The sequence below is a fragment of the Symphalangus syndactylus genome, chromosome 15 (assembly GCF_028878055.3).
Source record: "Symphalangus syndactylus isolate Jambi chromosome 15, NHGRI_mSymSyn1-v2.1_pri, whole genome shotgun sequence".
NCBI classification, from domain to species: Eukaryota; Metazoa; Chordata; class Mammalia; order Primates; family Hylobatidae; genus Symphalangus; species Symphalangus syndactylus.
Genome location: NC_072437.2, coordinates 89,740,422 through 89,767,544, shown reverse-complemented (window position 1 = coordinate 89,767,544; position 27,123 = coordinate 89,740,422). Strand labels below are relative to the sequence as shown.

The 27,123-nt window shown below is 41.8% G+C and overlaps 1 protein-coding gene across 25 annotated transcripts in view; it reads left to right on the top strand.

Moving 5' to 3' along the window:
• The window catches only part of LOC129464004 (transmembrane protein 272), a 201,710-nt gene that overhangs the window by 11,927 nt on the left and 162,660 nt on the right, over positions 1 to 27,123 (top strand). For 24 of the 25 annotated variants that reach the window (XR_010116060.1, XM_055244776.2, XM_055244789.2 and 21 more), the window contains one exon: positions 24,472 to 25,705. Coding sequence is in view for 24 of the 25 variants with exons in the window: in XM_055244776.2 (XP_055100751.1) it covers positions 24,472 to 25,705 (1,234 nt within the window). In the remaining variant the exon portion in view is untranslated. The remainder of the gene's footprint in view (positions 1 to 24,471; positions 25,706 to 27,123) is intronic. The other variant, XM_055244792.2, reaches the window with a different exon arrangement.

The following is a 27,123-nucleotide window of genomic DNA, read 5'->3' as shown; positions in this document are numbered from 1 at the left end:
AAGGTGCATGGAATGAACTGTGAAATGGAAACATTGGCTTTTACTTTTCGATAATCTCATTGTTTCTCTTTTTGGCCATCCCATCTCTTCATAATTTAGAACTATCGTAATCGTTTTTCACTCAAGACTGTTCAGCCAAGTGCAGTTTATTTAAGAGCACTCCTTCAGTGAGCTTACTTAGGTATGTGTTTGTTTGTGCCTGTCTCCTGTTAATAAGCTGATATGAAAGTCCTGCTGAGCTAGTTGTTTCAGTCTTGGAGATCAGCAGCGGTATGGGGAGGAGAAGCCAAGCCTCTGTTAAAGCCCACCAGTCCTTCCCTCCCCCGCTCCCGGCACCTAGTGTTTGAGGAATTCAGACTTGAATACTGCTCTTTACTACTGTTCTTCTCTCCTAACTTGCCAGTAAACTTCCAAGGGCAGTATGTGCCTTGTGCTCCTCTCCTGGTCTTCTGTTGTGCATACACTTAAATACTTAGCTCTCAGGCTGTGAATAATCTGCATTGGTTAACACTCCCCTCTGTTCTGAATGCTGGGCTGCTGGAGCTCTGACTGTTGGTGGCTGTGCTGTTTGCAGTGCTCATGTTCTCTTCTTGGGAACCCAGCATATGCAGCTTTAATGTCAGGCTCTGCCCTCCTGTCCTGTCACAGGATCCGGGACTCCTCTCCCCATCTTGGGAGGGCTGGCCTGGGGATTTCGTCTGGGAAGCCCTGCCCAGTGTGAGCCTCTAGCTGGACTGAGCAGGTAATGTTTGTGAGTGCCGAAATATTTTAACCAGATGTCCCTCCTCCAAAGAGCCCTTTGTCCTGGAGGTTCATGGAAACATGAGCTACCCATCTGCCTTTGGGCCCAGGCTTCTCAGGTTGCAACAAGATTGTTTAAGACACCAAAGAGATATTTATTTTTATACAGGAAAGATCCACAGACTGGGAAGGCGAATAGGAGGTAAAGAAGATGAATTTTCTTCTGGAAAATGGCTCGTGAAATTTGTACATATGGAAGACAGAATAATCTAGTGCAAGGAAACCCTTGAAGACCTAGAAGGAATATGTGAAGGACTGATAGAGTTTGCCCTTGCATTGTGGTAAGGGAGACAAAAAGTACCATGAAATTCTAGGTAGAAAGCACATTCTGAGCCGTATATAATTCAACTCGTTTATTTAAATATGGTTAAATATACTTATTCAAATGTAAATATGTAAATATTTGACTGCTTAAATATACTTATTTAATGTCTGATATTGTTCATCACCATGTTAGGTCTGTGGGCAGCTAAGATATGAGATCCTTGTGTTCCAGGATCTGACCACGTTTCCCAAAGTGAGCACATGCCCATAGGCATCAGTAACAAGTGTGGACTGAGCTGACTGCAGCCTCGGTGGACAGAGAAGACTTGTCCTCCAGCAGTGTTACAGGCTGACCACCTGCTGGCACCCTGATGTTGACATTAGTGATGCTGGAATTCAGATAAGGCAGAGAGCCGCTAGCAGGATTCCACAGAGAGGCAGGACTTGAAGGATAAGAAGGGGAGGAGCAGGGAAGCCAGGGTCAGGTGTGAGGAAAGGGGAAGGTGCTAGAAAGAGGAGTTTGGACTTAATGCTGTAGCCTAGGAAGGTGGCCCATGCCTTGGCTGTTCCACAGGTCCCTTAGATTCTATGGGAGCAAAGGAGAAGCCACTGTGTTTACCCCAGACTTGCCTTCTTCCCACCCTCCCCGCTCATCTTGGTATACTCATCACCATGTGCCCAGTCTGTGAAACTGGAAAGGGCATTGTCATCCTCAGGCCCCCACTTTTTGTCACCTGCTGTGATCCAGCAGTCACTGAGTTGGGAGGCCTCCTCGTTTGTTTAATCGTATTCTACTATTAAATTTCCTGCCCCTTGTAATCCCTCCTCTCCTGGGTCTTCATTCTTGTTTCTGCCCAAACTGTTTCCAGATCACAAATATGATTCTGTGAGTTCTCTGCTCAGAAACTCCTGGTGATTCTACACCACCCACAGGACAAAGTCTAGACTCTGCCCTTTCTAACCTGGCCCCAGCCCTTTTTTCTGGCTGTCTTCTGGGTGTGAGCCACCATCTAGAATGGTTTGAATGGTGAAGTATTTCAATTTCATGGAGCTAACAGGATAGATTATTTAAAAGCATGTGGGACATATGATCCCAACATATTTTCCTTATTAGCTATTCATAGGCACAGCACAGAAGAAGCATTTATATTTACAATGATCTCATGTCACCAAGGAAAAGTTAAAATATGTTCAATAACTCGTTTTAAAAGGCAGCAGAAAGGTAGATGTCACCTTTGGGGAAGATTTTCACCCAGAATGACAAAATTTTTTAAAAATCGAATGCTTAAAGCGATAAGCTTCAGTTACCTGGAAAATCTACTTCTGATGCCCCATAAATGAAATGTCAGGTGGTCAGCAGGGCATGTGGGGCTCCTGATAGATCCTATCAGGAAGGGAGAGACATAGATAAGCAAGACCTGAAGAATCACTGGAAAGCAATCACAGATGCACCTGATGTATTTACATGGGCTCCCATAGAGGCAGCTGCACAGCCCCGCAGTGCTGGCCTCTGTCTGGCAGGGAGGCTAGGGTTGGGGCCCAAGGCCTTTAGCATCAAATATACCTTTCCTTTGATGAAAATGGGTTTGAATGATACTTCTTGGAAATTGAGGCAGGTTCTTTGTTTTTTGACTGAGCACTTAGAAGATAAGAAACAAACCCAGACACATTTTGGAGGAGTTGGTTGCTCAGCGTGTGCTTTAGAAGTGATAGCAACCGCCACAAGTGTAGTAAGAAGCAGCAGGATAAAGCAGCCACGAAGGGGCTTCGTGCATGGACCAGCCTTGGGGTTGCCTTTCCTCAAAGAGAACAGATCTCTCAGTCAGGAGTTCTTGGGGCAGGGATGACAGTGTTAATGGGGGAGGAAGAGTCACTGTGGGCAACCTATGAGGAGGCAGCCTTCAGTGACCTTGGGCATGTGTTCTGAGTGCCCTCACTGGGTGCAACGTTAGTGACCCCCTGCTGGTACATTCTGCTGTGAAGAATAACACGGAGAGACAGAGTGATCATTTTACCCTGAATTCATTTCCACACTCACTTGCAGCAGGAGGTATGGCTGGGATTAGTGGCTGTGGTGGAGCTGTTCCTGCCATGGGGGATGTGGTCTCTCCTTCTGGTCCCCGAGTAGTGGGGTGGGAATGGAAGCAGCGCTGCCCGACAGAGCAGGCTGCTGCTGGAATTACCACAGTGTCGTGTGTCTCCTCCTATTAATCTCCATATGGAACAGCAGGTAGCCTGAGAAGCCTGAATTGTGCCTTAGTTCCTGGCCGTGGTGCTGCTTAAACAGATGAGCCTTGTTAGCCAGTCAGTTTGTGCAGTCAGTTCTTACTGAAGTCAAGCCTTTGGTCCAAGGGAAAACAAAGCTAGAGGAAACATGGAACTTTCTTACACCTTCTTGAAAATGCAAGTCATGTTGCCTAGGAAATACTTCTCTCACCAAGTATTCTGCACCCTGCCAACATTGGAGCTGTGAAGAGGCAGCTGAAGCAATTCCAAGAAAGTGCCAACAGTTTGGTAATAAAAGGAAGTGGCATATCTCTCCTGCCTCTAGACTGGGTTTCTAGGAGTGCACATGGCCAAAAGGAAACTGCTGCACTCTGGAAAGTGATTACATGCTGCGCTCATGGACACTTTGGCCGGGTGTCCAGTCTGCGCTGGGTGAGGGTGTGCATGGGCCGTGTGCAAAGATCTGCAGTGCTGCACGCAGTGTGTTGAGTGAGAGGGTGCCAAGTGCTGGGACGGGTGTAGATAAACAAAACCAAATAGGTGCAGTACTGTGCAGCCTGCCCAAGTTCCCAAAGCTTGCTGCCAGACTGAAGACTGCCGGCAGCCTCTCCTGGGCTGGGTCAGGAGTAGAAGGGTGTCTTCCCCTTGCTAATTAGGAGGACACTTCTAAAGCATTTCTCTCTAACACAACCAAATAGTCTGCTGAAGGTGAACTGCTTTAGTGAGGAGGGAAGGCATGGCCGTGGACTCAGCGATGCAGAAAGCCAGGGGTGATGTGCCCCAGAGCCCCGAGCAGTCCTTCTTGACAACTCTGAGTGACCCACATGTGACCCTGCTGTCTGTCCACAAGCAGTGGTCCTTTAGGAAGAGCCCTGGGGTTGGGCACTCAGCCAGGCCAGTGTCTACCGTGGAGGAAGGCATTCTACCGTCAGAGGAAGGAGAATTTCCACAGACCGTATTGAATGGAACCCAGGAAATGAGTTCCAATCAGGTCAGTGCAATTGCAGATGGGCTAAAAAGCCTGGAAGGGCTTGGACCCATTTTAAAGATGGGAGGTTTCTCTCCATGTCTGTTGTGTGGGGTATTGGGGAGAGGTCTGGGGAGCGGAATGAGAGTGAATGTAGCACCTGGCAGGAGTCAAGGTGATTAATTACACCATGGCTTGGAAGTTTGGGTTTTGTTGCTTTTTATTTTCAGAATATTTTGTAAGCCTCTATGAAGCAAAAGTTTTCCACAATGCAAGTCAAACAAAAATGAATCCTTCCTTCTTTTTACTAATATGTTTTATAGTGTGTACCTTATTTTGTTAATCTGTACATTTTAATTAAACATTTTGAAAATGCTGCAAAATGAAGTTCCTTTTCTTAAGCAAATTAAAGTTTTGTTACTCCAAAGGTTAGGTCACGTCCAAAAGTAAGGCAGTATAACGTTTTGTAAAAATGGTGCCTTTTAGTAGCATTTCTGAGCAGACTGGTGGTGTGTACAGGGTCTTTTTCATTGACCTGATCAGATGAAAATAAAAAACGACTTTTGAAGGCATTTACTAATGAGATACAAAGGAAGGTTTCATAAGTACTTTGCTTCCTCTAAGACTTATTTTTATGCTGTTCGTTGGTTAAAGTCCCAAAGACTAAAGGAAATTTTGTGAAAAGAACTTTCGAATGTACTATGCAAGAGATTTACATACGTTGAAATCACAGGGTACTTGGATATTGAAGACAGAAACTCCTTTTGAGTATTTAAAGATTCTGCATTTTGCTATCAGGTTTTTAGCCAAGTATATAACTATGCTCAGAGGTATTTATTTTAAAATATTAAAAGTGTTTTTTGGTGTTCTGAATTTGTGGAAATTTCCAAGAGACTCCTTTAAAGTTTCTTCCCAGGCAAATTTAAAAATAGGAAATGTAGAATTATTCAGTGGCTGCCAGTTTGGGTAGCTTCTACACAGAGGTTCGAGTGGTTTTGGGGGAGGGAAGTGAGGTGATAGATAAAATTTTAATTACTTTGTTTTCTAAAGTAGTTTTATAAATTTCATTTTATGTCTCTTAAAACTGTATTAAGCCAGTAGCTAAACTAATGTGTTAAATCACTTAGAATTTTAAAGAGTGACAGAGCATTTAATCTTTTAATCAGGCTTTTCATATGTTGCCAGTTTATACAATATACGGTGAACATTTATACTTTTAGCCATGTGTTTAAAATAGTGAAATATTACATATTTTGGGGTGCAAATGCTTGAGGCATTTTTAAAAAATGTCCAAACTATTACTTTACAATTTCCAGCCTATATCTGAAGTTTTGAGATATGACATATGCTACTGATTTTTAAGGCCAGCACCAATCTGTGACTAGCGGGGCAACCTGAAGCTGACTAGGGGAGCCTCTTCAGAAAGGAGGGCTGAGGAAGAGGGCTTGGTGGAGGGGATCTGAGTGCAGACCCATCACAGGTTGTGGGACCTGGGCAGGTGAGTTTTGGACACTCCTTTAGATTCTTCATTGAAAAGCGGATGATAAATACTGCCTCATACGATTGTGAAAGCACTTTGTAGATTATCATACAAATGCAGAGTAGTGTTACTTCTGCCAAAATTATGCTTTTTCAGAAGAATTTCCAACTCTGAGATGTGTTTGATATGTTGTCTGAATGTCTGGATAGGACTGTGATAACCCAGTAATCTATCTGAGCACAGTTGCAACTCTGTTTTTCCTTTTTTTTTTTCTAAATTTTTTATTTTGGGACATGGTCTCTTGCTGATGCCGAGGCTGGAGTGCAGTGGCATGATCATGGCTCGTAGCCCCTCAACCTCCCAGGTTCAAATGACCTTCCTGCCTCAGCCCCCCGAATAGCTGCCATCACAGGCCCACGCCACCATGTCCATTTTCTCTTTTTATTTGTAGAGATGTGGTCTCCCTATGTTGCCCAGGCTGGTCTCAAACTCCTGGGCTCAAATGATCCTCCTGCTCCTCCCTCCCAAAGTGCTGGGATTATACATGTGAGCCACTGTGCCTGGCAGCTCTATTTTTTCTAAAGCTCTGATTATAAAAGTAACATATACTCTATATAAAAAACAAATTTACGATGGAACGAGAATACAAAAAAGTATAAAGAAAAAGCAGTCATTCTCCTAACAAATATGAATGTGTATATGTATATGTGAGTATGTTTATGTGTACATAATGTATATTTTTAAAATAAATATGGGATCAAATTATAGATACTCTCTTATACTTTGCATTTCTTACTGAATATTTTGTGGACATTTCTATATGTCAATATATATGTACATCTGTATTATCTTTTTTATTTTTTTTTTCGAGACAGAGTCTTGCTCTATCATCCAGGCTATAGAGTGCAGTGGCATAATCTTGGCTCACTGCAACCTCCACCTCCTGGGTTCAAGTGATTCTCCTGCTTCAGCCTCCAGAGTAGCTGGGACTACAGGCACCTGCCACCATACCTAGCTAATTTTTGTGTTTTTGGTAGAGATGAGATTTCACCATGTTGCCCAAGCTGGTCTCAAACTCCTGACCTCAAGTGACCCACTCACCTCAGCCTCCCAAAGTGCTGGGATTACAGGCGTGAACCACCCTGCCTGGCCTGTATTATCATTTTTTATTGCAGTTCCACTTTTAAATTTAGGATTAATTTTTCAAAAGAATTTAGTTATCCTTAAATAGAAGAAATTTGCAGTAGCTGGTTTATGATTATAAAAACCAACCCAAAAGTTAATTTCAATTGTGACTCAAAGTCTGTTATAAATCAGCTTTGCACCTTGAGAACTAACATTTAGCACTTGGTATATGGTAGGAACCTTGCTGTTGTCACTTAATCATTTTAACAACTTTAGTAGGTATGATCAGTTCACCTTTAACGGATAAGAAAGCTGACTGAGAGCTTAGGTTTCCTGAGAGATTTAATCCCAGGTCCGTCTGATGACAAATTCTTGCTTTTCCATTGGAACACTGAAGTATTATTTAATACACTGGGTGAAATAGAGTTTTGAAAGTATTGGAAAACTGCTAATTCATAGTGAATGGAAAGTTAGCTTTTAGGTGGCACATTGTTCAGAAAGGACACAGGCCACTGCTATGAATAAAACATTTAAAAATTGCTGTTTATGTCTAGCGGATTTGTTTGCTTGTATTTTACATTTCTTATACAATGCAGAGTACATTCTGTACAATGTAGAATGAAATCATGACTTTCGGAAACCTGTTTCTTTGATTCTTCTGTGTTTCAGACAGGCAGAGAGGGGAAAAAGATCTTTTTTAAAAGGCATAACTGGTAAAAGCTCAGAGTCTGGAGGGCACATTTGTCCCCACTCTCCTCCCACATTAGAAAGTTTTTGTTTGCTGATGTGAGCAGGGCTAAGCCTGGTGAGGGTCCTAGGAATTAATTATGAGAAGGGGGAAATAGGGAGGACGGCCTTCCCCACAAATCCCCTCCAGGAGAGCACGCTAACCCATGTAGAAGGCAGGGGCTCAGTGCTTTGGCCCGGGTGTTCCTATCAAATGTTCCACAGACAACCTTTCAGGCCCAGGATGGTGAGCTGGAGAGGAATGGATGCCTGCCTCTGAGGCTTTCCCTTCTCTAGTCCCTCCTTACCTCTCTCCTCTACCTGTCTTGGCAGGTGGGAAATGGTTGGAGGTTACTAGAAACTTGTTCCAGCTGTATACAGAATTCCCCTTTGTCTCCAGAAACAACTGCTTAAGCCTCCTTACTCATGACTCTGTTGACTTCTTTGGCCAAGCTTGGCTGCTGTTTTTTTGTTTGTTTGTTTGGTTTTTTCCTGGCAGGGTCTCACAGTGTCACCCAGGTTGGAGTGCAGTTGCCGCAGATCTTGGCTCACTGCAACCTCCACCTCCCGAGCTCAAGGGATCCTCCCATCAGTGATCCTCCCACCCTAGCCTCCCGAGTAGCTGGGACTACAGGTGCACACTGGCTGCTGTTTTAATTTATCATTGTATCCTGTATCTGACAGAGTTCAGTCCATGGTATCAAGCTATTGACTGAGTGAACAAATGAATGAACTAGGAGTAGATTTATACTGCAGCAGGGGGGATTGATGTTAGACACATTGAACTGATGGTGACTATAAAGTTGTTAGGTGGTGGACAGCATTTTTAGAGACCAGAATACGGAATTTTGTTCTTAGGTAAGTGGTGGTTAGGTTCTTTTTTTTTTCTTTAAATATGAGATGGAGTCTCGCTCCGTTGCCAGGCTGGAGTGCAGTGGCGTGATCTTGGCTCACTGCAAGCTCTGCCTCCCAGGCTCAAGCGATTCTTTTGCCTCAGGCTCCTGAGTATCTGGGACTACAGGTGCATGCCACCACGCCCAACTAATACTTGTAGTTTTAGTAGAGATGAGGTTTCACCATGTTGTCCAGGATCGTCTCAATCTCTTGACCTCATGATCCACCTGCCTCGGCCTCCCAAAGTGCTGGGATTACAGGCGTGAGCCATTGTGCCCGGCTGGGTTCGGTTTTATTTTTGCCTAGTTGAAATCAGGATGACCTGGCTGGCACAGATATATCCCTTCTAAAATAAAGGAAAAACAATAAATGAAGTGGTGTGATCTAGTCATTTAAAGAAGTTATCTGTCATTATGGAATCATCAGCATCACTATTACTTTATTTGCTTTTGTAGAGACCATTTCAAGTGGATTCTTGAATTTAGTTTTTCCTAAAAGTAGTATCTGCTGGATACAAACATTAGTAGCAAAGTATAGAAGTGTAGTTCTTTTCCTCTCTTAGATAAAGAGGACTGTCTTAATACAGTTCTGCAGCTCTTTTTTCTTTTTAACATCATGGAAGTCTTTTCACGTCAATATGTATAAATTCACCTATTTTTTAAAAATCATGACATAGATTTCTATTCGATGGACTATATTTTATGTAGCCAGTTCTCTATAGAAGAATATTGAGATGGTTTCCAGTTTCTCACTATTTGAGTGTAGCAATGAACATTAATATGTAATTGTATATCTATATGGTAAAATCCCCAGAAGTGGAATTTCTAGGACAAAAGCAGTAATACTTTTTGAAGAACAGTTAGGCAAAATTTACCTTTCTACAAACAGTGGTTAAGAACTGTTTTTCCTTATACTCTTGTTTACTGTATCATCAGACTTTTTAAATTAATAACATTTACTTTATTAATGTTATTATAATAAATGTTATTTTAATTTTAAAAAAGATATATTCGATACTTAATATTTCTTTTTCTAAGGATTATTTTAAGTAGCATTTCCCGTCGTCATGCATTTATAGAATAGTGCTAATTTATAAACATTAGGTTTGTACATGTCTTAAAGGAATACATTTGTTTTATGCATCATACCTGTAATTCTAGGCAGAAACCAATACTCCTTGGAGTACAGAGTAAAAAAAAAATAATAAAACCTCTTTGTTGGGAGAGGCTTGAAATACAGAGTGTTATTAGAGAAGATTCTGAAGCCAGAAAATGCTGTTAATTGATAAAAGTTAGATGGAATAATTGTTACAATAGACATAAATTAAAAGCAGCACATTCTCTGAAATGGTTGATTATAAAGCTGTGTAGCACGAGATTGTGAATGGGTTTTCTGAGATAATATTGTGAAGTGCTCCTTGGAGAGGTTACCCCATCTTATAGTTTGTGAATTTCTAAATTTCATTTTGTTGTATATTGAAAATAACGTATTTGTATGTACATATGTGGTGAGGTTTGTTAATTTTGTTTTTAATTTTACTCACTTTTTTTTTAGGCAAGTATCAGATGTGCTACGTTTTGTTTCTCAGTAAGGGTTAATATTTTCCCTTGCTGTGGTTGAGAGAAGCAAATAGGCAATGAATAGTCATTTGCGCAGAATTACCCAGAAAGTTTACAGTCTGTCCTCAGAAGGGCAGAGATCGGGTTAATGCACACACAGCCCTGGCACATAGTAGGCCCTCCTATGTGTTTGAATGAATGCCTTCATTTTTAAAGTAGATAAAATTTAAATAATTGTCAGTGGAAAGTCTTTCTGGACCATTGTGAAACAGGGTTCAAGGACACAGTGAAGGGCTTGGGGGAATATGTACACTAGTTTTAATGATTAGTTTGCCTTATCAATAAAATGGAGAAAACTATGTAGAGTACTCGAACCTTCCTGGGTCATGTTTGAAGATCAAATGAGGTGATGTTTGTCCTCATAGTCGCTCGTTTTCAAACATGTATGATGTTAATTTTTTTTTTTTTAAGTATACTTTAAGTTCTGGGGTACATGTGCAGAACGTGCAGGTTTGTTACATAGGTATACACGTGTCATGGTGGTTTGCTGCACCCATCAAACCATCATCTACATTAGGTATTTCTCCTAATGGTATCCCTCCCCTAGCCCCCCACCCTCGACAGGCCCCAGTGTCAGGTTTCCCTATTTAATAAATGGTCTTGGGAAAACTGGCTAGCCATATGCGGAAAACTGAAACTGGACCCCTTCCTTACACCTTACACAAAAATTAACTCAAGATGGATTAAAACTTAAACGTAAGACCTAAAAACATAAAAACCCTAGAAGAAAACCTAGGCAGTACCATTCAGGACATAGACATGGCCAACGACTTCATGACTAAAACACCAAAAGCAATGGCAACAAAAGCCAAAATTGACAAATGGGATCTAATTAAACTAAAGAGCTTCTGCACAGCAAAAGAAACTATCATCAGAGTGAACAGGCAACCCACAGAATGCAGGAAAATTTTTGCAATCTATCCATCTGACAAAGGGCTAATATCCAGAATCTACAAAGAACTTAAACAAATTTACAAGAAAAAAACACACAACCCCATCAAAAAGTGGGCAAAGATTACAAACAGATACTTCTCAAAAGAAGACATTTATGCAGCCAACAAACATGAAAAAAGCTCATCATCACTGGTTATTACAGACATACAAATCAAAACCACAATGAGATACCATCTCATGCCAGTTAGGATGGCAATCATTAAAAAGTCAGCAAACAACAGATGCTGGAGAGAATGTGGAGAAATAGGAATGCTTTTACACTGTTGGTGGGAGTATATATTAGTTCAACCATTGTGGAAGATAGTGTGGCGATTCCTCAAGGATCTAGAACCAGAAATACCATTTGACCCAGCAATCCCATTACTGGGTATATACCCAGAGGATTGTAAATTATTCTACGATAAAGACACATGCACACATATGTTTATTGTGGCACTATTCACAATAGCAAAGACTTGGAACCAACCCAAATGCCCATTAATGACAGACTGGATAAAGAAAATGTGGCACATATACACCATGGAATACCAGTACCGTGCTGTTTTGGTTACTGTAGCCTTGTAGTATAGTTTGAAGTTAGGTAGTGTGATGCCTCCAGCTTTGTTCTTTTTACTTAGGATTGTCTTGGCTATGTGGGCTCTTTTTTGGTTCCATATGAAATTTAAAGTAGTTTTTTCTAATTCTGTGAAGAAAGTCAGTGGTAGTTTGATGGGGATAGCATTGAATCTATAAATTACTTTGGGCAGTATGGCCATTTTCACGATATTGATTCTTCCTATGCATGAGCATAGAATGTGTTTCCATTTGTTTGTGTCCTCTCTTATTTCCTTGAGCAGTGGTTTGTAGTTCTCCTTGAAGAGGTCCTTCACATCCTTTGCAAGTTGTATTCCTAGGTATTTTATTCTCTCTGTAGCAATTGTGAATGGGAGTTCACTCATGATTTGGCTCTCTGTCTGTTATTGGTGTATAGGAATGCTTGTGATTTTTGCACATTGATTTTGTATCCTGAGAATTTGCTGAAATTGCTTACCAGCTTAAGATTTTGGGCTGAGATGATGGGGCTTTCTAAATATACAATCATGTCATCTGCAAACAGAGACAATTTGACTTCCTCTTTTCCTATTTGAATACCCTTAATTTCTTTCTCTTGCCTGATTGCCCTGGCCAGAACTTCTAATACTATGTTGAATAGGAGTGGTGAGAGAGGGCATCCTTGTCTTGTGCCAGTTTTCAAAGGGAATGCTTCCAGTTTTTGCCCATTCACTATGATATTGGCTCTGGGTTTGTCATAAATAGCTGTTATTATTTTGAGATACATTCCATCAGTACCTAGTTTATTGAGAGTTTTTAGCATGAAGGGGTGTTGAATTTTGTCGAAGGCCTTCTCTGCATCTGTTGAGATAATCGTGTGGTTTTTGTCACTGATTCTGTTTATGTGATGGATTACGTTTATTGATTTGTGTATGTTGAACCAGCCTTGCATCCCAGGGATGAAGCTGACTTAATCGTGGTGGATAAGCTTTTTGATGTGCTGCTAGATTCAGTTTGCCAGTATTTTATTGAGGTTTTTTGCATTGATGTTCATCATGGATATTGGCCTGAAATTTTCTTTTTTTGTTGTTGTGTCTCTGCCAGGTTTTGGTGTCAGGATGATGCTGACCTCATAAAATGAGTTAGGGAAAAGTCCCTCTTTTTCTGTTGTTTGGAATAGTTTCAGAAGGAATGGTACCAGCTCCTCTTTGTACCTCTGGTAGAATTCGGCTGTGTATCTGTCTGGTCCTGGACTTTTTTTGGTTGGTAGGCTATTAATTACTCCCTCAATTTCAGAACTTGTTATTTGTCTATTCAGGGATTCATCTTCTTCCTGGTTTAGACTTTGGAGGGTGTATGTGTCCAGGAATTTATCCATTTCTTCCAGGTTTTCTAGTTCATTTGCTTAGAGGTGTTTATAGTATTCTCTGATGGTAGTTTGTATTTCTGTGGGATTGGTGGTGATATCTCCTTTATCATTTTTTATTGCATCTATTTGATTCTTCTCTCTTTTCTTCTTTATTAGTCTGGCTAGTGGTCTATCTATTTTGTTGATCTTTTCAAAAAACCAGCTCCTGGATTCATTGATTTTTTTGAAGGGTTTTTCGTGTGTCTATCTGCTTCAGTTCTGTTCTGATCTTAGTTATTTCTTGTCTTCTGCTAGCTTTTGAATTTGTTTGCACTTTCTTCTCTAGTTCTTTTAATTGTGATGTTAGAGTGTTGATTTTAGAGCTTTCCTGCTTTCTTTTGTGGGCATTTAGTACTAGAAATTTCCCTCTAAACAGTGCTTTAGCTGTGTCCCAGAGATTCTGGCATGTTGTGTCTTTGTTCTCATTGGCTTCAGAGAACTTATTTATTTCTGCCTTAATTTCGTTATTTACCCAGTAGTCATTCAGGAGCAGGTTGTTCAGTTTCCATGTAGTTTTGCAGTTTTGAGTGAGTTTCTTAATCCTGAGTTCTAATTTGATTGCACTGTGATCTGAGATACTGTTTGTTATGATTTCTGTTCTTTTACATTTGCTGAGGAGTGTTTCACTTCCAATTACGTGGTCAATTTTAGAATAAGTGCGATGTGGTGCTGAGAAGAATGTATATTCTGTTGATTTGGGGTGGAGAGTTCTGTAGATGTCTGTTAAGTCTGTTTGGTCCAGAGCTGAGTTCAAGCCCTGAATATTCTTGTTAATTTTCTGCCTCATTGATCTGTCTAATATTGACAGTGGGGTGTTAAAGTCTCCCACTATTATTGTATGGGAGTCTAAGTTTTTTTGTAGGTCTCTAAGAACTTGCTTTATGAATCTGGGTGTTCCTGTATTGGGTGCATAAATATTTAGGGTAGTTAGCTCTTCTTGTTGCATTGATCCCTTTACCATTATGTAAGGCCCTTCTTTGTCTCTTTTGATCTTTTTGGTTTAAAGTCTGTTTTATCAGAGACTAGGATTCCAACCCCTACTTTTTTTTGCTTTCCATTTGCTTGGTAAATCTTCCTCCATCCCTTTATTTTGAGCCTGTGTGTGTGTTTGCACGTGAGATGGGTCTCCTGAATACAGTGCATCAATGAGTCTTGACTCTTTATCCAATTCGCCAGTCTGTGTCTTTTAATTGGGGCATTTAGCCTGTTTACATTTAAGGTTAGTATTGTTATGTGTGAATTTGATCCTGTCATTATGATGCTAGCTGGCTATTTTGCCTGTTAGTTGATGCAGTTTCTTCAAATAGTGTCTATGGTCTTTACAATTTGGTATGTTTTTGCAGTGGCTGGTACCAGTTGTTCCTTTCCATGTTTAGTGCTTCCTTCAGGAACTCTTGTAAGGCAGGCCTGGTGGTGACAAAATTTCTTAGCATTTGCTTGTCTTTAAAGGTTTTTATTTCTCCTTCACTTATGAAGCTTAGTTTGGCTGGATATGATATTCCGGGTTGAAAGTTCTTTTCTTTAAGAATGTTGAGTATTGGCCTCTATTCTCTTCTGGCTTGTAGGGTTTCTGCAGAGAGATCCGCTGTTAAGTCTTATGAGCTTCCCTTTGTGGGTAACCTGACCTTTCTCTCTGGCTGCCCTTAACATTTTTTCTTTCATTTCAACCTTGGTGAATCTGACGATTATGTGTCTTGGGGTTGCTCTTCTTGAGGAGTATCTTTGTTGTGTTCTCTGTATTTCCCGAATTTGAATGTTGGCCTGTCTTGCTAGGTTGGGGAAGTTCTCCTGGATAATATCCTGAAGAGTGTTTTCCAACTTGGTTCCATTCTCCCTGTCACTTTCAGGTACACCAATCAAACATAGGTTTGGTCTTGTCACATAGTCCCATATTTCTTGGAGGCTTTGTTTATTCCTTTTCATTCTTTTTTCTCTAATCTTGTCTTCACGCTTTATTTCATTAAGTTGATCTTCAGTCTCTGATATTCTTTCTTCCGCTTGATCGATTCGGCTATTGATACTTGTGTATGCTTCACGAAGTGCTTGTGCTGTGTTTTTCAGCTCCATTAGGTCATTTATGTTCTTCTCTAAACTGATTATTCTAGTTAGAAATTCCTCTAACCCTTTTTCAAGGTTCTTAGCTTCCTTGCCGTGGGTTAGAACATGCTACTTTAGCTTGGTGGAGTTTTTTATTACCCACCTTCTGAAGCCTACTTCTGTCAATTGTCAAACTCATTCTCCATCCAGTTTTGTTCCCTTGCTGGTGAGGGAGTTGTGATCCTTTGGAGGAGAAGAGGCATTCTGGTTTTTGGAATTTTCAGGCTTTTTGCACTGGTTTCTCCCCATCTTCATGGATTTATCTACCTTTGCTTTTTGATGTTTGTGACCTTCGGATGGGGTTTCTGAGTGGACGTCCTTTTTGTTGATATTGATGCTATTCCTTTCTGTTTGTTAGTTTTCCTTCTAACAGTCAGACCCCTCTGCTGCAGGTCTGCTAGGGTTTGCTGGAGGTCCACTCCAGACCCTGTTTGCCTGAGTATCACCAGCAGAGGCTACAGAACAGCAGAGATTGCTGCCTGTTCCTTCCTGGAAGCATCATCCCAGAGGCGCACCCACCAGATGCCAGCCAGAGCTCTCTTGTATGAGGTATCTTTTGGCCCCTGCCGGGAGGTCTCTCCTAGTCAGGAGACACAGGGGTCAGGGACCCACTTGAGGAGGCAGTCTGACCCTTAGCAGAGCTCGAGTGCTGTGCTGGGAGATCCACTGCTGTCTTCAGAGCTGGCAGGCGGGGACCTTTAAGACTGCTGAAGCTGCACCCACGGCCACCCTTTCCCCCAGGTGCTCTGTCCCAGGGAGATGGCGGTTTTATCTATAAGCCCCTGACTGGGGCTGCTGCCTTTTTTTCAGAGATGTCCTGCCCAGAGAAGAGGAATCTAGAGAGGCAGTCTGGCTACAGTAGCTTTGCTGAGCTGGGGAGGGCTCCAACCAGTTGGCATTTCCCTGTGGCTTTGTTTACACTGTGAGGGGAAAACCACCTGCTCAAGCCTCAGTAATGGTGGATGCCCCTCCCCTGACCAAGCTTGAGCATCCCAGGTCAACTTCAGGCTGTTGTGCTGGCAGCGAGAATTTCAAACCAGTGGATCTTAGCTTGCTGGGCTCTGTGGGGGTGGGATCCGCTGAGTTAGACCACTTGGCTCCCTGGCTTCAGCCTCCTTTCCAGGGGAGTGAACAGTTCTGTCTTGCTGGCATTCCAGGCGCCACTGGGGTATGAAAAAAAGCTCCTGCAGCTAGCTCGGTGTTTGCCCAAACGGCCATCCAGTTTTGTGCTTGAAACCTATGGTGTAGGCACCTGAGGGAATCTCCTGGTCTGTGGGTTGTGAAGACCATGGGAAAAGCGTAGTGCCTGGACCAGAGTGCACCATTCCTCATGGCACAGTCCCTCATGGCTTCCCTTGGCTAGTGGAGGGAGTTCACTAACCACTTGTGCTTCCTGCATGAGGCAACGCCCCACCCTGCTTTGGCTTGCCCTCCATGGCCTGCACCTGCTGTCTAACCAGTCCCAGTGAGATGAGCTGGGTACCTCAGTTGGAAATGCAGCAATCGCCCTCCTTCTGCATTGATCTCGCTGGGAGCTGCAGACTGGAGCTGTTCCTATTCTGCCATCTTGTCACAAGCTGATGTTAATCTTTTAAGACCCCTTAGCTCTCAAGCCTTCCTGTACAACTGTAGGATGGGCATTATTATTACTCCCACCAGATGCCAGCTGGAGCTCTCGTATCTAAACCTGTGTTTGTTTTTTAAAACTCCTCAAGAGAGTTTTTTCCCCTAACGATCATCTTAATTGAAGAACTGAATTAAAAGCATACATATGCCCTGAGTCTATGCTTAAAACTATCCAAAACACAAACCTTTATACCTAAAGGAAACTGAGGCCTGGATTTGCTCAGATAATGCTGGAATTCATACTAAAACGCTCAGACATACCCTCAAGAAATTCAGAAGTAGGAAAGACAGATATTTAAACAAATATATGTGAAAATGCTCTTTGAACTATAAAGCAGTGTACAAAAGTGTCATCAGTTCATCACTGTTGTTATCTTTATCACAGTTAATAATATTGTTGCCCAAATTAGAATGGTTTAACAAAACATTTTCTTCCTTGCCTTAGAGCAGGGGTGTCCAATCTTTTGGCTCCCCTGGGCCACATTAGAAGAATAATGTGTCTTGGGCCACACATAAAATATGCTAACACTAATGATAGATGATGAGCTAAAGAAAAAAAAATCACACACAAAAAATCTCATTACGTTTTAAGAAAGTTTATGAATTTGTGTTGGGCCTCATTCAAAGCCATCCTGGACTGCATGTGGCTTGCAGGCCACGGGTTGGACAGGCTTGCCTTAGACAAACGGAAAAATCACATTTATTTTCTGCTTATGAAAGTAACACTTGTTTTTTTAATTTAAGTTTGAAAAATTGGGAAATATGTACAGATATTTTAAAAAATCAGTATTTCATAATTCACCCAAAGATAAACTGAATTTTCTCTACCGATATTTAAGTATATCCCCCTGTATACTTAATGTTCATAGAGGTTAATATGGGACATTGATTCTTCTTTAGTGGTGGTTTTAGAGACCAGCCCCCACTGGCCTGGATGCCTGGGATTGTTTGGGTGAGATCCTTTCTTGAGTCACGCATTATTTTTGACCTGTGCCCTCCCCTGTGAATTTGTGGCATCCAGAGAATTCTTAGATAAGGCCGAGCAAGGCAGTACTCATTCCAGTTATTCAGGATGTACGTGGTCCAGAGCTGTTGTCTCCTCTGACTTGTGTCCAGCCTTCTCCTGTAAGTGTGGTTGCCTTGATTAGGGATATTGAGGAAAGTGGAGCGAGTGTGGATATTCTGCTGTAGTTTTTCTGAGGTGACAGATACTAGTGGGTGAAGCCAGGGCTCAGGCAGCTCAGCTCTCTTGCGTGTTAGCCTGGCTTGCTGCTTGCAGGTATGGCTGTTTATTTTCATTTCACTTTTCTGCATTGTAGTCTCTTCCTATAATTAACGTGGCTAAAAAGGTTACTCTAAAAGTTTTTTTTTTTGGAGACGGAGTCTCGCTCTGTCACCCAGGCTTTTTTTGGAGATGGAGTCTCGCTCTGTCACCCAGGCTGGAGTGCAGTGGCGCGATCTCGGCTCACTGCCAGCTCCGCCTCCCGGGTTCATGCCATTCGCCTGCCTCAGCCTCTCCAAGTAGCTGGGACTACAGGCAGCCGCCACCACGCCCAGCTAATTTTTTGTATTTTTAGTAGAGACGGAGTTAATCACCGTGGTCTCGATCTCCTGACCTCGTGATCCACCCGCCTCGGCCTCCCAAAGTGCTGGGATTACAAGCGTGAGCTACCGCGCCCGGCCAAAAGTTGTTTTTTAAAAATATAGAGGCTCCCGGATTTCTCAGCAGCATTTAAATCCCAGCTCTGTTACTTACGTTGATTTGTGCTCTTGGATAAGCTTCTGAGTCAGTTTCAACAGTGAAATGGTGATAATATCTCCTTCTAGAATTGTCCTAAGCATGAGGGATATAAAATGCCATCCTCATAAAATAACACTCAGAATCATTAATTATTTGTTATTATTGGATCTGTGTGCATATGAAAGAATCCAGACTTTTTTGTATTTTGAATCCCATGAAAGTACAGATGTATTAAGTTGGATGGTGGGAGGTGATGTATTGGAAAAGTTGCATGCATGTATAACATGTTTGCCTCATAAGTTGTTATGGGTGTTATACATCCTTCAAAGTGAAAGAATTCTTGAGGATAGGCGGCAGGGGATTGAGTGGTATCCTATTTAAGGTTGATGGGAATCCAAGAGTGATCAAGACACCTCCGAAGTGGCTAGTGGTCCTTCACTTGTACATGGGTTAGTATTTTTTGATTTGTGATCACAGCCACTTTCTAACAAGCATGTTGTTTCTGCTTTTTCACTATCAGATTAGCTTTGAAACCCTTCATGAAAACATGCCACCCAGTTTCTGATTTCTTCATATCAGAATGGCTTATCCAGAGATTTTGTTTTCCTTTCTGGCTTCATCTTGGTGAATCAATAGTAATTTTTTTAACCTATATTTTATTTTAAAAGCCCTGGCACTCTCAGCAAATTCCATGTGACTTGGGTACCTAGAGAGGTAGCAGAGAATTGAAATTCGCTTTTGGACTCCCTTCTGTGGCCTCCTGTGCTTCCAGTCCTTTCTCATCCTGATGTCTACCATCATTTATCAAAAATTCAAAAGCTAGAAAAAGTCATTCCAAAGCCTGGTGTTGGGTCTGCAGAAAATGTCCCAAATGTCTGTCCGCAAGGAGTGCAGAATCTAGTGGGAATTAGATAAACCAGTGCTTTCACAAGGCTTTCTGGGATACCCATGTGGAACCCTGGCCTGCTCTCCATTTCTGTGACTCTTTGATGAGCCCTTAAATCTAAATCTGTGCTTGTTTTTTAAAACTCATCAGGAGAGTTTTTTCCCCCAAAGATCATCTTAATTGAAGAACTGAATTAAAAGCATACATGTGCCCTTTGTCTACACTTGAAACTATCCAAACGCTACCAGTTGTTTAATGAGGTTGCTCCTAGACCAACAGATACTCTAGTGTTTTGTAGAGATATGTTATTTGCAAGGCTTTGTCTTCTGTAACTGCTTGGCCTTAGAAACCTGCCTGCCTAGAAGGGGGGGCCTCTGAGTAGTGTTTGATAATAAGAAATTGCTTTCAGTACTTCTGCAAACCCTTTTGGCAGAAACATAGAATCAACAGTCTAGAAATTAAGAGCCACTGTTGTGGTTTGGGGTTTGTTAAGTTGTAGTTGGAGCGAGGACCAAAAAATGTAAATTGGGTTATCATGAGGGATTTGTTTTTCCAACAAACTAGATGGTTGAGGGTTATGTCTTTCTTATTATGAGGAAGAGGTTTTTGCCTAATAAGGTACTATATGAAAATGAATGTCTTTGAATATCTTCTTAGTTTTTCTTTTATCCTTGGTTCTTTTTTAATTAAACAGGTATTTAATTAACACCAACTACAATCAAGTCACTGTTCTGAGTCTTCTTTGTGCTCATGTTATTTTAATTTTAAATTAATTTTTAGATTTTGGTAATGTGTGTATTGTACAGTAAGTTATACAGTGAAAGTAATTCTTCTCTGTATCCCAGCCACCTGGTCCCCTTCAGCTGCCTAATCTTCCTCAAATCCTGTACTCGCTTTTGCATTGTCCCAGAGATAATCCATGCCTATACCGGCATCCATTTGTATGATATTCTCTTGCTTCACACAGGTAGTGCTAGCACCATGATAGAATTGTAGCCCTCTCAGTGAACTACACACCCTTGTATTCAAGCTGGGTGTAATTCCTGCCCATATTGACTGTGCTTAACCGTGTGACTGGTTTTGGCCAATGGGAGTTAGCAAGTGTGATGCAAGCAGAGGCTTGATAAGAGCTTGCACTTTGAAATATGTTCTAGAGGAGTGCTTGCTATTGTGACACTCCCCCTCAGTACCCAGAAGCCCCCAGCTGTCAGGTCCCCACCTAGTCATAAAGAGAAGCCACATGGAAGAGAACCGGGTCCCTGCCAACAGCCTTAGCTGAGCCCCTAGCCAGCAGCAAGCATCCACTTGGCAGCCATGTGATGAATGAACCATCTTCTTGGAAGTGGAACTGCCAGCCCCATTCAGGCCACCCCCAGTGGTGCTGTGTGGAGAAGAGACAAGCTTTCCCTGCCAAGCCCTGTCCGAATTGAAAAATTGTGAGCTGTTCCTAGTAAGTGACTAAATTTGGTTTGTCATGTAGCAACAGATAACAAACACATACTATATATATGATATTTTCTGTGCCTTGCTTTTGTTGCTGAGCAGTATATTAGGTATCAGCTTATTTCAGTACATACGGAGCTACATCATTCATTTTAAGAGCTGAATAATATTCCATTTATGGCTGTACAATAATTAACTAGCCTCTTATTGACGGACATTGATGTTTCTAATCTTTGGCAGCATTTAATATCTCCATGGCATGCTTCCTTTTGCACATGAACAAATATATTTATTGGGTAAATTCTTAGAAGTAGAGTTGCTGGGTAAAAGAGTATGTAAATTTGTAATTTTAATAGGTATTGCAAATTGCCCTCCAGAGAGGTTACACTCTCACTAGCAATGTAGGAGGACTGTGCGCTGGAGCAAATGGTGAGCGCTGTGCCAGTGTGGTTAGAATGTTACATTTCTTTTTAATATTTTCTCATATATTTTAAAAACCACATGCATTTCTTTTTTGATGAACTGTCTTCTTTTGTGTTTGGATTGTTGGCCTTTTGCTTTTTTGGAGGAACTCTCTGTATATTAAAGACATTAGCTCTTAATGTATGCTATGTGAAGCAAATCTTTTTTCCCTAAATTTTTTATCTTTTGATTTCATTTGAGTAATTTTTTGTCCTTATTGTATTTAGTTATGTCAAATCTTTTATAGCTTTTGGATTTTCTTGGTTTTGTTCTGGTTTGTTTGTCGTATTTAGGCTTTTCTCACTTTGAGATTATTATAGATATTCTCCTGTGTTTTCTTCTAGTGTTTTTGTCATTTCTTTTTTACATCTTGATCTTTGATCTGCCTGAAATGTCTTTTGACATACAGGTTTCCAGATAGGTGTCCGAGGTGGCTAGTCAGTTGTCTGTTAATATTGTTATACCGTGTCATTCTTATTATATAGTCATGTGCCTCATAATGATGTTTTAGTCAATGATGGACTGCACATATGACACTGGTCCCGTGATATTACAATGAAACTGAAAAATTCCTATTGCCTAGTGATCTTGCAGCTGTTGTAATGTCATAGTAATGCATTACTCATGTATTTTTGGTGAGCTGGTGTAAACCAACCTACTGTACTGCCAGTCATATAAAAAGAGAGCACATACAATTCTGTACAGTACATAATACTTAATAATAAATGACTGTTACTGGCTTATGTATTTACTATACTCTTTATTGTTATTTTAGAGTATACTCCTTCTACTTATAAAAAGAAAAAGTTAACTGTAAAGTAGCCTCAGGCAGGTCCTAGGAGGTATCCAGAAGAAGGCATTGTTATTATAGGAGATGACAGCTTCATGCCTGTTATCGCCCCTGAAGACCTTCCAGTGGGAGAAGACGTAGAGATGGAAGACAGTTATATTGATGATCCTGAGCATGTGTAGGCCGAGGCTAATGTATGTGTTTGTGTCTTAGTTTTTAACAAAAATGCTTAAACAGTTTAAAAATAAAAAATTTTTAAAAGCTTATAGGCTAAGTATATAAAGAAAACATTTGATACAGCTGTCCAGTGTGTTTGTGCTTTAAGCTAAGTGTTATTACAAAAGAGTCGAAAGTAAAAAAATAAAATAAAATAAACGTTTATGAAGTAAAGTTACAGCAAGCCGAGGTTAATTAATAAATTATTATTATTTTTTCAGAGACAGGGTCTTGTTTTGTCTCCCAGGCTAGAGTACAGTGGTGCAATCATAGCTCACTGTAACCTTGAACTCCTGGGCTCAAGCAGTCCTCCTGCCTCGGCCTCCCAAAGCATTGAGATTACAATGAGTCACTGTCTGGCTATGTTAATTTATTGTTGAAGAAATAAAACTATTTTTTATAAATTTAGTGTAGCCTAAGTTTACAGTGTTTATAAAATCGACAGTAGTGCAGCGTCCTAAGTCTTCACATCTACTCACCACTCATTCACTGACTCACCCAGAGCAACTTTCAGTCCTGCAAGCTCCATTCATGATAAGTGCCCCATACAGGTGCACCATTTTTTAATCTTTTATATTGTGTTTTTACTGCACCTTTTCTACGTTCAGATATGTTTAGATACGCAAGTACTTACCATTGTGTTACAATTGCCTACAGTATTCAGTACAGTAACATGCTGTACAGGTGTGTGGCCTAGGAGCAACAGGCTATCCCATACGATTCAGGTGTGTAGTAGGCTACATCATCTAGGTGTGTGTAAGTGACTCTATGATGGTCGCACAATGATGAAGTCACAATGATGACTCATTTCTCAGAATGTATCACCATCCTTAAACAACATCGTTAAACATTCATGTATTTACTGGATTCAGCAATATCTTTTGAACTGCTGTCCCCCAAATTACTTAATTATTCCCTTTTTTCTCTTAGGAAATGCTACAGTGAATATTTAAAATTCTATGTAATTATTAATCCCAAACCTTTGTGGATATAGAAATCAACATTTATATAGTCTGCATTTTAGAAGTTATTTAAACATTTGTGTTGTTAAGCTGCTCGGAAGCCAGTTGGCAAGGTCTGCATTTTATGCACAGGAAAAAGGAGATCATTCCATATAAAGGAGATTCATCTGAAGACAAGCAGGATTGTGTACAAGTAGAGAGAAATGTGCTTTTTTATGGTGTATCATGTATAAAGGCATGTTCCCAAATTTCTGAAGCACATAGAAGTTCTGGTGTAAAAAGTACATCTAGTTAAGACAGCTGTAGGCTGGGAGCCTGTGAAAGGAAGATTTTGCTTGTTAATAGAATGACTGAAACTACATCATCCTGTGTAGAAACCAGGGAATAACACTTGTACTGTGTTGTGTTAAGAAAACAGGTTCTTTACTTAAGTGATGTACCTGAAATTTCAGGTAATGACTACAGCTCCCCTGAACACCCAGGAGGGCGTTGACACTGAGTCACAGGCAGAACTATGAAGTTCCTTGTGAAACTCAACTTCCTGTTCTTCCAGCGTTTCCCCTCCTGCCCCTCGGCTCAGCCACAGGTGCTCATTAAACCTTGCCCAGGGAGCGTACCTCCAAAGCTTTTTCACAGGCATGTGGCCCACCTTTGGATTCTGACCCTATGGGCCTGGGAAGCCTGCATTTGGAGCGTGTACCTGAAGGGTGTTAAGCACATTTAACCCCTGCTAAGATAATCAGACAGACACCCCTAGAAAGAGATATAGAAGTGAGGTGTTGCCTATTCTGGGGTTTGTATTTGAGCAGGACCCCCAAAGTTTGAGCTGAAAGGACTAAGTTCTGTGGGAAGGTATCAGCCAGAGGTGGGGACCTCTTTTGGGATACCTGTGCCTTCCCACTGTGAGCCGCTATGCCCTCTGCCTCTGCTGCAGGCCAGCCGTGCTGCGTTCCATATGTAAAGCCGTGTCGTGCTTTACTTCTTTCCCTCAGAATCCTCCACGTCTGTTGTGTGAGAATGACATTTCACTAAGGAGGACAGATAGTTAGCTTCTGTCAGAGAAGAATGTCAGAGCTCTTTCATTTTGTGGATGCTGCCTTTAGCTTGCTTTCTGTGTATTTTATGTTCTTCTACCCTTGGGATGTTTTGACACCAGTGGCATTGTTTTCCATTTTCTCAGTGCCAGAGAAGCTGGGATGTTGTAGAAAATATTTGTTTTTAAGGATAAAAAATGTTATTTCTTTTCTTTTTAGATCTTATCTAAGCTTTCTTTGCCTACCCATGCCTGGGAACCAGCAATGAAGAAGAGTTTTGCTTTTGACAATGTTGGCTACGAAGGTGGTCTGGATGGCCTGGGCCCTTCTTCTCAGGTGGCCACCAGCACAGTCAGGATCTTGGGCATGACTTGCCAGTCATGTGTGAAGTCCATCGAGGACAGGATTTCCAATTTGAAAGGCATCGTCAGCATGAAGGTTTCCCTGGAACAAGGCAGTGCCACTATGAAATATGTGCCATCGGTTGTGAGCCTGCAACAGGTTTGCCATCAAATTGGGGACATGGGCTTCGAGGCCAGCATTGCAGAAGGAAAGGCAGCCTCCTGGCCCTCAAGGTCCTTGCCTGCCCAGGAGGCTGTGGTCAAGCTCCGGGTAGAGGGCATGACCTGCCAGTCCTGTGTCGGCTCCATTGAAGGCAAGGTCCGGAAACTGCAAGGAGTAGTGAGAGTCAAAGTCTCACTCAGCAACCAAGAGGCTGTCATCACTTATCAGCCTTATCTCATTCAGCCCGAAGACCTCAGGGACCATGTAAATGACATGGGATTTGAAGCTGTCATCAAGAACAAAATGGCTCCCTTAAGCCTCGGACCAATTGATATTGAGCGGTTACAAAGCACTAACCCAAAGAGACCTTTATCTTCTGCTAACCAGAATTTTAATAATTCTGAGACCTTGGGGCACCAAGGAAGCCATGTGGTCACCCTCCAACTGAGAATAGATGGAATGCACTGTAAGTCTTGCGTCTTGAATATTGAAGAAAATATTGGCCAGCTCCTAGGGGTTCAAAGTATTCAAGTGTCCTTGGAGAATAAAACTGCCCAAGTACAGTATGACCCTTCTTGTACCAGCCCAGTGGCTCTGCAGAGGGCTATCGAGGCACTTCCACCTGGGAACTTTAAAGTTTCTCTTCCTGATGGAGCCGAAGGGAGTGGGACAGATCACAGGTCTTCCAATTCTCATTCCCCTGGTTCCTCCCCGAGAAACCAGGTCCAGGGCACATGCAGTACCACTCTGATTGCCATTGCCGGCATGACCTGTGCATCCTGTGTCCATTCCATTGAAGGCATGATCTCCCAACTGGAAGGGGTGCAGCAAATATCGGTGTCTTTGGCCAAAGGGACTGCAACAGTTCTTTATAATCCCTCTGTAATTAGCCCAGAAGAACTCAGAGCTGCTATAGAAGACATGGGATTTGAGGCTTCAGTCGTTTCTGGTACGTAGTGTGTTTGAGGCATGTCCTGAGCTTGTCTCCTTTTCTCTTTGTGTCTTATAGCTCCTGGATGGTGGTATAGGTGAGCCCTGCTCCCTGCCTCCCATGTCAACAGTGGAACAAAATCCTGCAAACTTTCCTTGCATGTTAAATTTGTTAAGATAGAGGAAATACAATCTCCAAGTGTCTAGATTTTGCTTTTCATAATCTTGGGATTGTGTATTAGTTGGGATTTTGTATTAGTCTGTTTTATGTTGCTTATAACAGAATGGCTGAATTTGGGTAATTTATAAAGATACAGAATTTATTTCTTATAGTTACTGAGAAGTCTTAAGGTTGAGGGCCACATCTGGTGAGAGCCTTCTGCCCGTGGGGACTCTGGTGCCACAGGGCGTCACATGGCAGGGGTGCTGAGCATGCTCACGTGGTTGCTCAGGTGGCTCTTCTTCTTTTTAGAAAGCCTCGATGCCACGCCCGTGATAACTCATTAATCCGTGAGTGGATTAGTTCATTCATGAAGGTAGAACCCTCATGATCCAGTCACCTCTTAAAGCCCTCACCTTTTAACACTGCCACATTGGGGATTATGTTTCCAAACATGAAATTTGGGGAACACATTCAAACCATGGCTGACTTGAATGCTAAACTCCTTGGATTTGGGCTTCTTTTCTGGAGAGAATTCTGATTCTGTATTCTGAAATAGAGCACTGTGGGACCATCCAGGCCCTTTTCTTACCAAGAGAACTATTATCACCTTCTCAAAAGATTTTATTGCTAAACAACAGAACCTTAGTCTCATCTCCTAGAGACCATGCTGGTAAAAATGAGAGTTAAGGAAAGGATTTATCAGTGATTTTTCTCTCCCCATTTGATGAATATAAGAGAAGAGGTAAAGGTGAGGGAGCCACCAGGCTTTTATATTTTTTAATTTAAAAAATTTAAAAATTTTTTTAGAGACACGGTCTTGCTCTGTTGTCCAGGATGGAGGATAGTGACATGATCATAGGTCGCTGCAGCCTTGAACCGTTGGGCTCAGGCAATCCTCGCACCTCAGCCTCCTGAGTAGCTGGGACTACAGGTGTGCACCACCACACCTGGCTCGTTTTTTTATTTTTATTTTTTTGTAGAGATGGGGTGTTGCTGTGTTCCCCAGGCTGGTCTTGAACTCCTGGCCTCTAGCAGTCCTCCCGCCTCAGCCTCCCAGAGTGCTGGGATTGCAGACGTGAGCCACTATGCTCAGCCACCATCATGGGTTTTAATCAGAGGAAGCACGAAGTCAGATTATATTTTAGAAGACCGGTGTGGTGTCACAGTACAGTGTCCATGGAGGCAATGAGACCACATAGGAGGCCGGGTGAGAAAGAGGTGGGTTTGAAAGACATTCAGGAGGGCAGCTCCACCAAGCTTGGGGTCACCAAGAG